The 15,178-nt window shown below is 39.2% G+C and overlaps 1 protein-coding gene across 3 annotated transcripts in view; it reads right to left on the bottom strand.

Annotated features, from left to right (window-relative positions):
* Positions 1–7,987: 7,987 nt before the first annotated feature.
* The window catches only part of FCRL1 (Fc receptor like 1), a 34,051-nt gene continuing 26,860 nt past the window's right edge, over positions 7,988–15,178 (bottom strand). For 2 of the 3 annotated variants that reach the window (XM_019988573.2, XM_019988565.2), the window contains 6 exons: positions 14,942–15,058; positions 13,421–13,448; positions 12,067–12,149; positions 11,785–11,856; positions 10,995–11,026; positions 7,988–10,039 (listed from right to left, as the gene is read on the bottom strand). In XM_019988573.2, the coding sequence (XP_019844132.2) occupies positions 9,968–10,039; positions 10,995–11,026; positions 11,785–11,856; positions 12,067–12,149; positions 13,421–13,448; positions 14,942–15,058 (404 nt within the window). In that variant the 3' untranslated portion in view covers positions 7,988–9,967. Of the gene's footprint in view, positions 10,040–10,994; positions 11,027–11,608; positions 11,733–11,784; positions 11,857–12,066; positions 12,150–13,420; positions 13,449–14,941; positions 15,059–15,178 lie in introns of all 3 variants that reach the window. The other variant, XR_011565266.1, reaches the window with a different exon arrangement.

Here is a 15,178-nt window from a genome sequence, read left to right as displayed (position 1 = left end):
CGGTTTGTGTGAAGGTGAGTGCTGTAGGTGGAAAGGAGAAATAATGAGTTGTTAGAGATGGTCATTGTCATAGTGAGGTGGATGGACCACAATGGTGGCAACAAGTCCTCTGAGATGATTGACATGCTCCATCTTGGTGCTGATTTTTTTAAACATGTATTTACTTATTTGGCTGCATCAGATCTTAGTTGCAGCATGCAGAATCTTTTAGTTATGGCTTGTGAACTCTTAGTTGCAGCATGTGGGATTTAGTTCCCCAACTAAGGACCAAACCTAGGCCCCCTGCATAGGGAGTGTGGAGGCTTAGTCACTGGACCATCAAGAAAGTTCCTGGATGCTGTTTTGTATCTGACAGATGGCAGACATTTGCATGTGGAAAGACACAGACTGAAAGCACACCTAAACTTGGAAACTGCAGCCAGATTAGGAAGCTAAGTAGTACAGTGGGAGAAAGGGTAACTTAATGCTTAAGACTGTAACAGCGAAAGTGAAATTGTGTGTGGTGGGAGGGGGGAGGTTAACCAAAGTGAGCTGCTGCTGCTGCTGCTGCTGCTAAGTCGCTTCAGTCGTGTCCGACCCTGTGAGACCCCCATAGACGGCAGCCCACCAGGCTCTCCCGTCCCTGGGATTCTCCAGGCAAGAACACTGGAGTGGGTTGCCATTTCCTTCTCCAATGCATGAAAGTGGAAAATGAAATTGAGGTCTCTCAGTCGTGTCCGACTCCTAGCGACCCCATGGACTGCAGCCTACCAGGCTCCTCTGTCCATGGCATTTTCCAGGCAAAAGTACTGGAGTGGGTTGCCATTGCCTTCTCCGAACCAAAGTGAGAGATTTTAAAAAATCCCTTGTGCAGAGATAATTAGCCACCAGCAAGTTGGAGTCACAGGTACCAGAGGAAAGCAGATTTATGCATAGATAGAAACGTTTCTTGGTGCAACCACGTAGATGCTTGACTTGGAGATTCCACAGGTGGTAATGTACAGAAAGATATTTTCTCAGATGCAGAGCAAAAGCAATCTCTGCAAATTCTATTCAATATCTTGAATAGGATACAAAGTACAGTGCCAAACCAAGATGGAGTATGCCAGAATTGAAACCAAGAGTACTGTCATGAAATACAACTAAGAAGGGAAAAACATAACATCTCCCATTTGAGGAAGTTGGCTACTAGGATAGTTAAGATAGAAAAGGTAAACTTCTCTAGGCTGGTGAACTTCAGAGATCTCTGGATGTATCTGGTTGAATGTGGGGCTCCAAGGTCACTCTGACAGATTAAATGTCGTTTTATATATATATATATATATATATATATATATATATATATATATATCAGATCAGTCGCTCAGTCATGTCCGACTCTTTCCGACCCCACCCCATGAATCGCAGCACGCCAGGCCTCCCTGTCCATCACCAACTCTCGGAGTTCACTCAGACTCACGTCCATCGAGTCAGTGATGCCATCCAGCCATCTCATCCTCTGTCATCCCCTTCTCCTCTTGCCCCTAATCCCTCCCAGCACCAGAGTCTTTTCCAATGAGTCAACTCTTCTCATGAGGTGGCCAAAGTACTGGAGTTTCAGCTTGAGCATCATTCCTTCCAAAGAAATCCCAGGGCTGATCTCCTTCAGAATGGACTGGTTGGATCTCCTTGAAGTCCAAGGGACTCTCAAGAGTCTTCTCCAACACCACAGTTCAAAAGCATCAATTCTTTGGCACTCAGCCTTCTTCACAGTCCAACTCTCACATCCATACTTGATCACAGGAAAAAAAAAAAATATATATATATATACATAATATATATATATATATATATATATGAAGTACACTTGGCTATAGAAGTAGTCATTGGCAAGGTCATCGTCATTGTGTGGTAGTAGTTGTGGTAGTAATTTTAATAGTTACTATAATTATTTTGAACGACATGATATGTGTCTCTTGATAGGTCTTGACTTAGGAATTTTATGTCCACGCTAATAAATACATACTTTTGGAGATATGGAAATGGTCAGGAAATGACAACCCACTCCAGTATTCTTGTCTGGAGAATCCCATGGACAGAGGAACCTGGCAGGCTATAGTCCATAAGATCGCATAGAGTCGGACACGACTGAAGCTACTTCTCATGCATGCACAGAAAGTAATGTTTGTTGAAGACTTCCTGGAGAAGAATTGGTAGCTATTATTTAGGCAGAAACAGGCCCCCCTGCCCAGCAGATTCTCTATAATTCAATTAACTAATTTCTATAAATCTACTGGGGCCCTATACAGGCCAAATAGCATGACACAGAATTCAGACTAAGAATGCCTGGAAGTTGTTCTCTGTTACCTCCTTGGCAGATGTAAAGATGGAGATACTCTAGGGATTTTCCCACTGATGGTCCAGTGGGTAAGACTCAGCACTCCCAATGTAGAGGGCCTGGGTTCAAATCCTTGGTCAGGGAACTAGACCCCACATGCTGCAACTAAAGATCCTGTGTACCACAACTAAGACTTAGCACAACCAAATACTTAAAAAAAAGAAATAGAAAGAAAGAAAAAGAAAGAAAGAATGCTCCAGAGATCCAGCTTCTAAAAGAGTTATCCCCATATTTGCTCAATTAGAGAAGGGCAGAAGTAAGTTTTGGCTTCAGATAATGATTTTTTAAGAGACTGAAGTTTTACAGAGCTCAAATTTTTCCTCTTTACAAAGAGTACCAGTTTCCTCAATATTAATAAAAGTTGCTACAAACCCCTTCTACAGAAGGCATTGCCATTCTTGTGGTGGGGAGTAGAGGTAAGCCTAGACTTGGAGTCTGAGGGGAGACAGAGGCACAGGATGACTTACTGAGGCTCTTGACAGATATCTGAGTAGCATCTGCAACAGAGAGCTGCCCTTCCTCTATGTGTAAAAATACCACCTAGTTAGTGGCCTAGACTTCCTGGGGATGGCAGGTGCAGAGGGGCCCCCAAGAATCAGACAATTCATTTTGAAGCTTTTTACTTTCTATTTTAATTGTATGTTTGTGGATTTCCCAGAAGATGAATGGGTTATGACTTTCCATGTGGGAAGGACAATTACCGAGAACTGTGGACCATGGGTCATTGACTATCCCATCCCTTAATAGCATCACCTACAGCAGCTTTCTATGGATGTCTTCCTGGTAGCTAAATATCAGTTTGTGACAGAAAAATAAATAAGCACTAAGATCCAAATTATATCCTGGCTTTCAATCTCGATTTCCCTTTAGAGGTTTTTGCTCACTCTTCTAACATGCTCTCCTAGCAACTGTTTCCCAGTGCACATAGGTATAATCCCCAGTCAGAAAAAGCATTCATACATTCATTCAGGGATGGATAAATTTTACCTAATTTTTAAAATGCATAGCCAAACAGGTAAGAAGGGAAATTCCCATATTATAGATTTTAAAAAGGAAGTGAAAACAGAGTGCTAAACATGTAAATTACATTACTGTTCCCCTGGGGAGGAGTGGGGGAGAAAATATTACACTAAATAATTTTTATGGGCTTCACACTTAAAGTCCATATTGAATCAGGAGACAAAACCTTGTTCTTTACATCTGTGTCTCCATTCCTACCCTGCAAATAAGTTCATCAATACCATTTTTCTAGATTATATATATGTGTTAATATAAGATATTTGTTTTTCTCTTTCTGACTTACTTCACTATCTATCACAGGCTCTCAGTTCATTCACCTCACAGTTCTGCATTTGTACCTTTTGGAAAAATGAACTCACAGTCTATAGCAAAAAGAACTAGAAAGTAAAAATTCATGAAGAAAGAAACTGGACCAGAGTGATACTATCATCATAGCAGAATAAGAATTTTCTTCTGTCTTTCCTTTAAGACCACCAACTTAGACAATCACCAAAGAACAAGAGAGCCTTGTGGACATCCAGGAGTCCAGCAGAGAATTTTCAACACACTATTGAAGCAAAAATTCAGATGTTGGATAGACTGAAGGGGAATATTTAGGTGTGCTGTGTGACAGTGGTGGGGAGCAACTCAGAAAGTATCAGAAAGGACTCTCAGAGGGGACCAGAGGGACATAAATGTTACTAACTGCATCACAGAATCCATCGAGATGTCTGTCCATGAGCCACAAGGGATGGCATTTGTAAGTTCTTACACATCTGTAATTATTTAAATTTAAATTCAATTCTTCAATCAAGTGGCTGAATGGATAATAAAACAAGGCTTAACTCTATGCTGCTCAGAAGAGAGACACATCAATTATAAAGATACACACAGAACAAAATAAAAGAATGAAAAAACAAATTCTGAGTAAATGAAACCAAAATAAAGAAGCTATATTTATAGCAGACAAAATAGACTTTAAGTCAAAAGCTATAACTTTTGGACACAGTGGGGGACGGAAAGGGTGGGATGAACTGAAAGACAAAGAAGGTCATTTTATAGTCTGCAGCTGCTGCTGCTAAGTCGCTTCAGTAGTGTCCAACTCTGCGACCCCATAGACAGCAGCCCACGAGGCTCCCCCATCCCTGGGATTCTCCAGGCAAGAACACTGAAGTGGGTTGCCATTTCCTTCTCCAATGCATGAAAGTGAAAAGTGAAAGGGAAGTCACTCAGTCATGTCCGACTCTTAGCGATCCCTTGGACTGCAGTCTACCAAGCTCCTCCATCCATGGGATTTTCTAGGCAAGAGTACTGCAGTGGGGTGCCATTGCCTTCTGGGTCAATTTACCAAGAAGATATAACAATTGTATTTATGTACCCAAATAAATACATAAAGCAAATACAAACAGAACTAAAGGAGAAATAAGCACCAATGCAATAACTGGGGACTTAACTACCCAGGGTCTACAATGAATAGATCATCCAGAGAATCAATAAGGAAAGAGCAAACTGGAACAACATTATAGACTTAATAGACCTGACAGACATATATAGAACACTCCATCCAAGAGCAAAAGAATATACACCGTTTTCAAGCACACATGGAACATTTTCTAAGCTAGATAATATGTTAGGCCACAATACAAGTTCTCAACAAATTTTAGGAGAAATAAATTATATCAAGTTTTTTTTTTCCTACTGTAATGATAAGAAACTAGAAATCAATCACAGGAGGAAAGCTGAAATTTTACAAATACATGGAAATTAAACAACATGCTTATGAACAACCAATGGAGCAAAGAAGAAAACAAAAGGGAAGTCAACAAAATATCTTTAGGAAAAATAAAATAAAAACATAACACACCATTACTTGGGAATGTAGCAAAAACAGTTTAATGAGTAAAGGTTATGCCTATAAAGTCCTAAATTAAAAAAAGAAAGAAAGAAAGAAAGACCTCATTGAACAGCCTAGCATTATACCTCAAAGAACTAGAAAAACAAGAACAAATTAAGTTCAAAGTTAGCAGAAGTAAGGAAATAATAAAGATCATGCAAAAATAAATAAAATAGAGAATAGGAAAACAGTAGAAGACAATAAGAAACCTGGTTATTTGAATAGGTAAACAAAATTGACAAATCTATGAAACAAGAAAAAGAGGATTCAAGTAAATAAAATTGTAAGTGAAAAAGAGACATTACAACTAATAACACAGAAATACAAGGGACCATAGGAAACTACTATAAACAATTATATTACAACAAATTGGACAACATAGAAAAATAATTGATAGATTCCTAGAAACATGCATTTGAATAAATGCTTTCAAATCGTGGTGCTAGAGAAGACTCTTGAGAGCTCCTTGGACTGCAAGGAGATCAAACCAATCAATCTTAAAGGAAATCAACCCTGGATATTCATTGGAAGGACTGATACTGAAGCTGAAGCTCCAATATTTTGGCCACCTGATGTGAAGAGCAGATTCATTGGAAAAGACTCTGATGCTGGGAAAGATTGAAGGCAGAAGGAGCAGAGGGTGGCAGAGGATGAGATGGTTAGATAGCATTTCTGGCTCAATGGACATGAACTTGAGCAAACTCCACTAGATAGTGGAGGACAGGGAAGCCTGGTGTGGTGCAGCAACAAAACCCCATGGGCGGCAGAGCCTGGTAGGCTGCAACCCATGGGGTTGCTAAGAGTCAGACATGGCTGAATGACTTCACTTTCACTTTTCACTTTCATGCATTCGAGAAGGAAATGGCAACCCACTCCAGTACTCTTGCCTGGAGAATCCCAGGGATGGGGGAGCCTGGTTGGCTTCCATCTATGGGATTGCACAGAGTTGGACACGACTGAAGTGACTTACCAGCCGTAGCAGCAGCAAGGAAGCATTTAACAGGAAGCTTCCTGTGTTCTGTTTGGGATCTGTCATGAATCCTCTGTCCCTTATTAATTCGTGAATATTCAGAAATTAAGTGGCTTCAATGGCACCCCACTCCAGTACTCTTGCCTGGAAAAATCCCATGGATGGAGGAGCCTGGTGGGCTACAGTCAATGGGGTCACTATGAGTCGGACATTACTGAGCGACTTCACTTTCATTTTCCACTTTGATGCGTTGGAGAAGGAAATGGCAACCCACTCCAGTGTTCTTGCTTGGAGAATCCCAGGGACGGGGGAGCCTGGTGGGCTGCCATCTCTGGGGTCGCACAGAGTCGGACACGACTGAGGCGACTTGGCAGCAGCAGTAGCAGCAGCAGCAGCAGCAAACTACTCCTGGGGGCTTAGGAATGCATGCATTTCCTTCATTAGTTTTTCCATATGGTGATAAGTAACTATTTATGACCCTCTTCCTTTTTATGAACCATATGATAAAAGTGATTATTTACAACCCTCTGTCTTTGATATGGATTGCCTTATAATGTTTTGTAAGTGTGGAATTTTGATTTTTATCTCTGCTGAAAATAGTTACCTTGTAAGACAGTATAAATACCCACACAATGTTGAATAAAACACCTTTGCTCCATCAGATCTTGGGTCCCCATGTCTTTCTTTCTCCCTCTTTCTTTCTCTCTCTCTCAGGCTAATTCTCTGGAGCACAGAGGCTCACTGAGCTCATTTTCTTACCCGGGCTTCTAAGACCCTCTGGTGAAGGCGCACTGTGCCTTCACCCCCTTGAGAGGGCGCTTGGTGCCTATGTGTAGCAGTGCAAGCCTTGTGTCAAAGGCTTTATTGGCTTTCTGCATAAACCAAGGAATATCAGCCTCTTTATTTCTCTCTTTTACTTTCTTATCGTCAACTCTGGACCACCAGGTTCTGGCCCATTAAAGGACCTCAACAATAGATGAAAAATTAAAGTTATAAAATTATCTCAGTAGACACAGAAAAGGCTTTGACAAAATGCCAAAATGATAACAACTTTCAAAATTGTATACAGAAGGAATGCACCTCCATATAATAAAGGCCATAAATGACAAATCCACAGCTAATGTCATACTTAAATGTGGAAGGTTGAAACTTTTCCTCTAACACCAGGAACAAGCAAGAGTGCCCACTCCTACCACTCCTATTCTGCTTAATACTAAAAGTCCTAGCCAAAGCTACTGGAAAACAAAAAATAAATAAAAGGCATCCAAATCAGAAAAGAAGGAAATTTGTGTTTGCAGATGACATGATTTATATATAGAAAACCCTGAAACTCCACCAAAAAAAAATTGCTAGAAATAATAAAATACAGTTAAATTTCAAAATAAAAAATAAAGACAAAAATCAGTTGCATTTCTATGCATTAACTATACATTATCTGAAAAGAATAGCATTAAAAGCAGTGAAATATTTAAGAATAAATTTAACCAAAGGGGTGAAAGATCTATGTATTTAAAACTGTACAACCTTGATGTAAGACATAGAAGACACAAATAAATGTGAATATTTCCTTTGTTCATAGATTTAAATAATTAATATTGTTAACTATCCAAAGCCATCTCTAAATTTAATGTAATTCCTATCAATATCCTAATGACACTCATTTCACAGAAATATAACAAAGAATTCTAAAATTTATATGGTGCTACAAGAGTCATCAAATAACCAAAGCAATATTGAGAAAGAAGAACAAAGCTGAAGACATCACATATCCAGATTTTAAACTATATTTCAAAGCTATTGTAATAAAAACAGTATGGTATTGACATAAAAACAGACACATAGACAAAGGAAACAGAATTGAGAGCCCATAAATAAACTCATGCATGTATGGTCGACTAATAGTTTACAGCAGAATGAAGAATACTCAGTGAAGAAGGGACAGTTTCTTCAATAAATGATGTTGGGAAAGCTGGATATTCATATTCAAAATAATGAAACTGGACTCCTATCTTACACTATTCACAAAACAAGACAAAAACAATCACATAGATACAAAGAACAAATTAGCAGTTACCAAAGGTGAAGGGGGGTGAAGATAGCAAAGTGGGTAAGGGAACTAATTATATAGTAATAGATTTAAAGTAAACTCTTGATGGTCAGCACACTGTAGTGTAAATGTAAGTCAAATTATAAATATACATGCTGCTGCTACTGCTGCTAAGTCACTTCAGTCGTGTCCGACTCTGTGTGACCCCATAGACGGCAGCCCACCAGGCTCTCCCGTCCCTGGGATTCTCCAGGCAAGAACACTGGAGTGGGTTGCCATTTCCTTCTCCAATGCATGAAAGTGAAAAGTGAAAGTGCAGTCGCTCAGTCGTGTCCAACTCTTAGCGACCCCATGGATTACAGCCTACCAGGCTCCTCCATCCATGGGATTTTCCAGGCAAGAGTACTGGAGTGGAGTGCCATTGCCTTCTCTGATAAATATACATATAAAATGTATACAATATTATAAACCAATGTTATCTCAATAAAAAAAGAAAAATAGAAGAAACACAAATGAGGAAAAAAATAAAGAATTTGACAAGTAGAAAATAAAGACTGGTAGCTCAAAAATGATTAAATGATAAATTTTATGTTATTTATATTTTACTAAAATGAAAAAGAAAAATGTGTTATGATTTATCATATCGTAGGATACTACACAGCCTTTTAAAATAGTACAGACTTTAAAATTTCATGATATTTTATTAAATATACGTACTTCTAAATATATTCACATGTATGTAGAAGTGTTTCTACAAAAAAAAAGAAAAATATCTGCAGAGTTAAGATTTTAACAATGCTAAGCTTTTAACAACGGGTACCACTTGTGGTGTTAACTTATAGGGAAGACTTTAACTTTTACATTATATAGTTTTTAAATGTTTTAGTTTATGTGTTAGCTTATGATTGTTTTAAAATTAAAATATGGACTTCAAACCATATTATCACATTTTCAAAAAATGTGTGAATTAAGGAAGAAAATATATTCCTAAAACTTCTAGAAGCTGCAACAAATATAGAACCGTGGATGTAGTGAAACTTACAAAGATTATATCTCATTATAAATATGGCAGCATCTAGATTAGCTTGTGCATATAAAATATGTCATTAAAACTGAATGCAACCACAACAGAATTTTATGTAACTTTGATTTAATTCTAGTTTGGTAATAGTGACTCAAAAATTCATTGAGTCACATATTTTATGGAGGAACAGGATGATCACTGTAAGAAACATGGCTTAGAGCTCTGTACTGTCTGCTCAGAGAAAGCACTTGCCAAAAAAGAATATGGATGCAGCTCTCTGTATGGAGCAGTCCCACAAAATCACTAACCTTGGGTTCATGCACTCTAGGCTTCACTGTCTCACTATCTCCAAGATCTCAAGTTCTTTTATTCCCATCCTGTTTCCACTTATAAAAAGAATTTAGAGCAGAGTTTGACCTGTACCTGAAAGAACTAATAGGAATCAAGCTCTAATAACAAAGTTTTTCCCACTCCTGAGTTCAGGTGGGTTCTTCCAGATGATCTCTTCAAAGCTTGAGCAAACTGCACTTCACAGTAGATGCAGAAATAGTTTTATGGAGGAAAGCACCTGGATGAGGTGTACTGGAATGCTAATTCTCCCAGGATCTCTGAAGGACATAATAGTTTTGAGGTTTGGAGTCATGGATGGTTTTCCAAGAGCAGAATCTTCTGTAACTCTACATAACATCATCATAGTCCATATCTGTAAGATCTGCCTTCTTCAGCCTGGAATATATGGCTGAGGAGTCCTAGAAGCAAAAGTAGAACTTGAGCAGGATAGAACATGGGTAGAACTTGAGCAGGGAAAACAAATAGAACATATTTTCGCAGGTTCTCTTTCTGATCTGCCTGGACACACCCTACCATGGTGCACCACTCGAGACAGAACACAGACCTTTCTGGAAGACTGTGGCCCTAGGCATTTTCAAAGGGCTTGCGTCACATTGTTAGGCTACAGACATGGTCTTGATGAGCTGTAAACTGAACTACGTATGCAAAACCTTCTTTCATTTTTATGGGTTTGTATTAGGCCATTCCATAGGCTATAATTGTTTAAGTGCATCAGAATTATGTATCCATAAACTAAACTTAGCCTGTCGCTAGAGTTTATCAAGGACTTGAATTCTGTTCAGAGACGATTGGCTGCCACACCACACAAGACAAAATTACAAAGCACCTCCTCTATTTGCATACATGCAAAGTTGGAGTTTCTACAATTTTCTGAAAGCAATTGTGTATTATTAGTGAAGTCTTGAATTGATCAAGGTTTAGAAATTACCAATTTTTCAATGACAAAAATCACTTTTAGTTTCATTTTATTCAATATCAATTTAGTTTTTGACATGTTGTTTAGCTAGCCTTACAGCACAAAGTGATGTATGCATGGTAAAACAGTATTTCAGAATAAAGATTTTCAAACCAATAGAACTTTTAGACTAAGCATGCACTACAGTTTAGCTACAAACCTTCATACATCCATTGCTAAAAAATATGCATATAAGAGCCTCTAGAATTATCTTGTAAAAAGATGCTTTACTGTTATAATTGGATGTTTTTATCCCCATTATGTGGGGAGATAAAATAGGAGATAGATGATGAGATCTTTTGTTTTTTCCAAGTGGCCATAGTTTTAGAAGTTTGAGACCCAGTCCCCAGAAGAAGGAGTGAAAGAGCAAGGAAGAAAGAACAAGGATTCTAACTCACCTTATCCCCAGGATGTGTCCCCAGGGGTTCTTCTGTGAAGACAAATATATGTGAGATTCCCTTTAGAGTCCTTCCTTAAATTAATGTTAATGAAGACTTCTTCCTCTCCTATATCCTGTAACTTGCATCCATTAATATTTTCTGTCTTACTTTTCTGCCATCACAAATATGGCTAGGAAAATTGGCACATGTGAGTGTGAGGGCCAGATGGTCCCTCCTAGCATTTGCTGTTGCTGTTTAATTGCTAAGTTGTGTCTGATTCTTTTGCAACCCCATGGACTGTAGCCCACCAGCCTCCTCTGTGCATGGGATTTCCCAGGCAAGAACACTGGAGTGGATTGTCATTTTCTGTTCCAGGGGATCTTCCTGACCCAGGGATTGAACCTGCAGCTCCTGCATTGGCAGGTGGATTCTTTACCACTGAGCACCAGGGAAGCTCCCCTGGCATCAATACCTCTCAGTATTTCTGTGTGCATCAAGCACAGGGTGGGACTACAGCCACAACTAGGCAACCACTTTGGGGTGCTATAGAGAATACAGAGTTGGTACCATTTCCAACGCTGCCAACAGACAGGGGGTGAGATACACAAGTTAGCATCATTACTAGGACCTACTCAAGGCAGCTTCCAGTCCACAGGCCAATCTTCAAATAGGCATAGCAATACTCATATTCAACTCCAAGGATAGAAGCAGCAGTGCCAGCTGCTATGTTGCCATACACAGTCACCGATTATCCTCCTGGCTCCAGGAAAGGCAAAATCAGAGACAAATTCACTCTCTCATGTCTCACCTGCTGCTGATGGCTGTTCCTGTTGCACACAGTACACCAAAGAATAAACCTCATCCCCACTTACAATATTCACTGAAAGAGAAAGAAGGAAGCCTCATTATATGACACAGTCCCTTCTTCTTGACATTTAATTCACTCTGTACCTACCACCTATCACAGCCATGAGGACAGAGGAGTCACTGATTTGTAGAGGTGGCAGGGACACAGCAGAGTCAGGTTCGGTTCAGAGACATCACCAGCCCCCTCTGCCTACTTTGGCCCAGGTCATTTGGGAAGCCTCACCATTTTCATAGTCAAAGTGTAGTTGCTCTGGGGCTTGTGAGTTGAAGTAGGTGGATTCTTGGGGTACAGGGCTGGGAATGCTCCTGCAAACACAGAAACATACGTTATCTATTGGATAGAATCCCAGATGTTCCAGACATAACTATCTGGGACCATGAGTAAAACAGTGTAGGAGAGAAGCCTGAAGGAGGAAATGTCCTGAGAGAATGCTAATTTGTGTGGAAATCAGCAATCAGCACAGCTGTCTGGTACAAGCCACAGCTCTATGCTTGCAGTGAGCAGGGCATTGCAGAGCATCCCTAGAGTACATATTCCAGGAGTGTAAGGTTCTTATCTGACAGCTCTCTGTGGTATCGCCCACACCCAGGATAGTGCTATTTGCATAATAGGTTCTCAGTAAATATTGAATGAAAGAATAGTTATTTACTCCAGATGGAACCAGTTGCTACATAGAACAAGCAGCTTGAGGAAGGAAAAGATAATGGTCTTGCATATGCATGTATAACTGAAAATTTTCAGTAAATCTGACTTGTAATTAGAATTACAAATAGATGAAATTAGTAATTTCAGCTATTTTGTTGTGGAAAAAAATCTGGCTTTTACTGGCAGAAATAATAACATGCTATAAAAATGTATCAAATAAATACTGATATTTCCCAATGAAAGTATTTTAAAAATCTTTTCCCCCTCTAAATCAACAAGGGCCTACTGTATAGCACAGGGAAATATACTCAGTGTTTTGTAATAGCGTATAAGGGGAAAGAATCTGAAAAAGAATATATTAAAATAGCTGAATAATTGTGCTATACACCTGAAAGTAACACAAATCAACTATACTTCAATAAAATAAAATCAAAAATAAAATTTTAAAAATATCTTCCTCCTTTAATCTTCTAAGAAACATCATCAAAAGTTTTTCAGTATGTTGATTGTTCTCTGGCCTGTATTCTGGAAATGTGTGTATATCTAAACTACTCTGAGATATTTCAAAGCTCTCAAAATCTTTACATGTGTTCATGATTTCTAGAACTCAACAAAATGATTTACATACTCTCAGATATTGGTTAATTGATCGAATAAATGTATGAAACTGGTCAATATAGTAGAGCTTTCTTATTCTGCAGATTTAGTGAAAGAGATAAATTAGGACAAATGATGACAGGATTTACATTAATTAGCTAATATATAAAAGAAGAGGAATAGCAAATGAAATTACCAGTGGAAGAACTCTGGAGTAGCAGTTTTAGGTATGATAAAACATGGAGAAAAGCTCACAAGAGAGAACAATTCCAAAAAATCTTTAATAGCTTTATCTATATATAATCAGTGCACAGAGAGCAAACAGAGGTCTCACCTGACTGCATCCTTGGCTGGTCGTCTTCCTACAAGTCAAACAAATGAACATACATGTCAGTGGAGGAACTCTCTCAGTGTTTTCATACAGTCCTTGTGCAAGGACTTGTCTTATTCTAGCATGCCCATTGCAAGGTGCTCTTTTGTGCCCAGAGTACATCCTGGCAATTATTTGGGCAGATCCTTCATACTGCAGTTGAAGCGCTTTAGGTCCAGAATAGTCAAATGAGTTGCCCAAAGGCAGTTAATATCAACTTTGGACTTGAGTCTAAGCCTCTGTACCACACCTATAACATTTTTTGGTTTTGGCTTTACAACCATACAATCTAATCCTGAAAGTGCTCCCCTGGTGGCTCAGACAGTAAAGAATCTGCCTGCAATGCAAGAGACCCAAGTTCAATCCCTGTGTTGGGAAGATCTCCTGAAGAAGGGAATGACTACCCACTCCAGTATTCTTGCCTGGAGAATTCCATGAACAGAGGAGTCTGGTGGGCTACAGTCCATGAGGTTGCAAAGAGTTGGATACAACTGAGCAACTAACACTCACTCTTCAACCTAATCCTATCATAACAAACTGCACTACCATAGACACATTATAGTTGGGGTGAGGTCTCCAAATATGCCTGAAAATCTTGGAATTTAAGTGAGAATCTCACATCTTCTCTTGCCCCATCTCCAACTTGCTCTATGAAGAACATGAAACCTGAGATTAAACATGCAAATAAATATGTAATTATCAGTTGAAATGAAGTGTGAAGCTATTGGTACTCTGATCAAGAACGTGTGCTATGATTTGCTTAGTAACTCAATTGTGTACAACCATGACCTCATGGACTGCAGCCTTTCAGGCTCTTCTGTCCATGGGGATTCGCCAGGCTAGAATATCAGAGTGGGTTGCCATGCCCTCCTCCAGAAGATCTTCCCAACCCAGAGATCGAATCCAGGTCTCCTGCATTGCAGGCAGATTCTTTACTGACTGAGCCACCTAAAACAGAATTGTAGGCTGTGTGGCCAGGTGAAGCCTCTTGGAGAAAATGACATTTAAACTGAAAAGTGACAAAGACAGCAATGAACAGACTGTGTGAATGCGTGGTTGAGCATGTCAGGGAGAAAAAAACATGTGTGACAGTATTCTAAGGCAAATAAGAATTAGTGCATTGACTTTAACTGGGAGATAGTCAGTGTAACTGGAACTGTTCATTGTATTTCTCTTCCAGTGGCTGATTAGTTATTTTAAATAGTTACATTTGTGTATAAACATTAAACCACTGAAGTTCAAGGTATCGGCTTAACCTCAACTGATAACATGTGGGGTTGAAGGGTTTTACTAAAAACTTTCACTACTTTAATAGATACTGACCCATGTGCTGGAAAGTTGAGGGGAGAGCCTGTGAGCAGATAAGTAGGCAAGGTAGCTAATGGAATATATTCATCCTTAATAGTATAGATGTCACAAATCTAGCCTTACTTCAGTGAAAACAAAGATCACAGTAACAAAATACCAATCTCTATAAATACTAACCTATTTTTCTCTTGAGCCAGCAGCAAAATAATAGGGCCAAAGTGGTGGGAGCAAGGATGCCAAGCACCAACTCAATGACTCCTGAAGTAAGAACTTCATTTCTGTCTTCCATAGGCACTGAAGGAAGAGACCTGTACATGAGCTGCCAAGGAGAAGGGCTTGGGTTTGGGGTGAAGATATTTTGAGCATGGATTGAGGCCATTCCTGCTCTTCCTGGGGCAGGTGGGATTTATTTAT

Source organism: Bos indicus, chromosome 3, assembly GCF_029378745.1.
Source record: "Bos indicus isolate NIAB-ARS_2022 breed Sahiwal x Tharparkar chromosome 3, NIAB-ARS_B.indTharparkar_mat_pri_1.0, whole genome shotgun sequence".
Classification (NCBI taxonomy): Eukaryota; Metazoa; Chordata; class Mammalia; order Artiodactyla; family Bovidae; genus Bos; species Bos indicus.
Note: the sequence above shows the minus strand (reverse complement) of the source record. Positions and strands in the feature narration are given on the sequence as shown.